Source organism: Penaeus monodon, chromosome 19 (assembly GCF_015228065.2).
Source record: "Penaeus monodon isolate SGIC_2016 chromosome 19, NSTDA_Pmon_1, whole genome shotgun sequence".
Classification (NCBI taxonomy): domain Eukaryota; kingdom Metazoa; phylum Arthropoda; class Malacostraca; order Decapoda; family Penaeidae; genus Penaeus; species Penaeus monodon.
The window spans coordinates 31,725,938-31,726,329 of record NC_051404.1 but is presented as its reverse complement, the minus strand read 5'-3'; the positions used below and the strand labels follow the sequence as shown (position 1 = coordinate 31,726,329).

Sequence of the window (392 nt, the reverse complement as noted above, 5' to 3'; positions counted from 1 at the left end):
TGTCTGGGCAAGAATATTCTCTAATTTTACATTTTATTACAAGAACATAAAAACATTTTAGATTGTGTCAGTAATAATTTGAGATTTTTTTCTTTTCTGAAAATATTACAAGAACATAAAGACATTTTAGATCATGTCAGTAATAGAGTCATATTTCAGTATTTTAAAGGCTCATTGGCTAGCAGTAGACAAGCCATGGTCACATCTCTGCAACATGAATTGTTTCTTATTGCAGATCAGTTAGAGTCGTTTCGGATGTGCGGCTTTGGGGGATCAGAAGCATCAGTATACATTTCTCCGTGGGATGCTGTTATTTTGAGAGTCGGTGATGACTTTCAGGCTGCCAGAAATATCCACAGATGTAAGGTTAGTATGATTTTTAAGAATTTGGT

At 34.4% G+C, this 392-nt stretch overlaps 1 protein-coding gene across 2 annotated transcripts in view; it reads left to right on the top strand.

Annotated features, from left to right (window-relative positions):
- Positions 1-392, top strand: part of LOC119585175 — an 11,082-nt gene that overhangs the window by 1,734 nt on the left and 8,956 nt on the right. For both annotated transcript variants that reach the window (XM_037933813.1, XM_037933812.1), the window contains exon 2: positions 236-366. In XM_037933813.1, the coding sequence (XP_037789741.1) occupies positions 236-366 (131 nt within the window). The remainder of the gene's footprint in view (positions 1-235; positions 367-392) is intronic.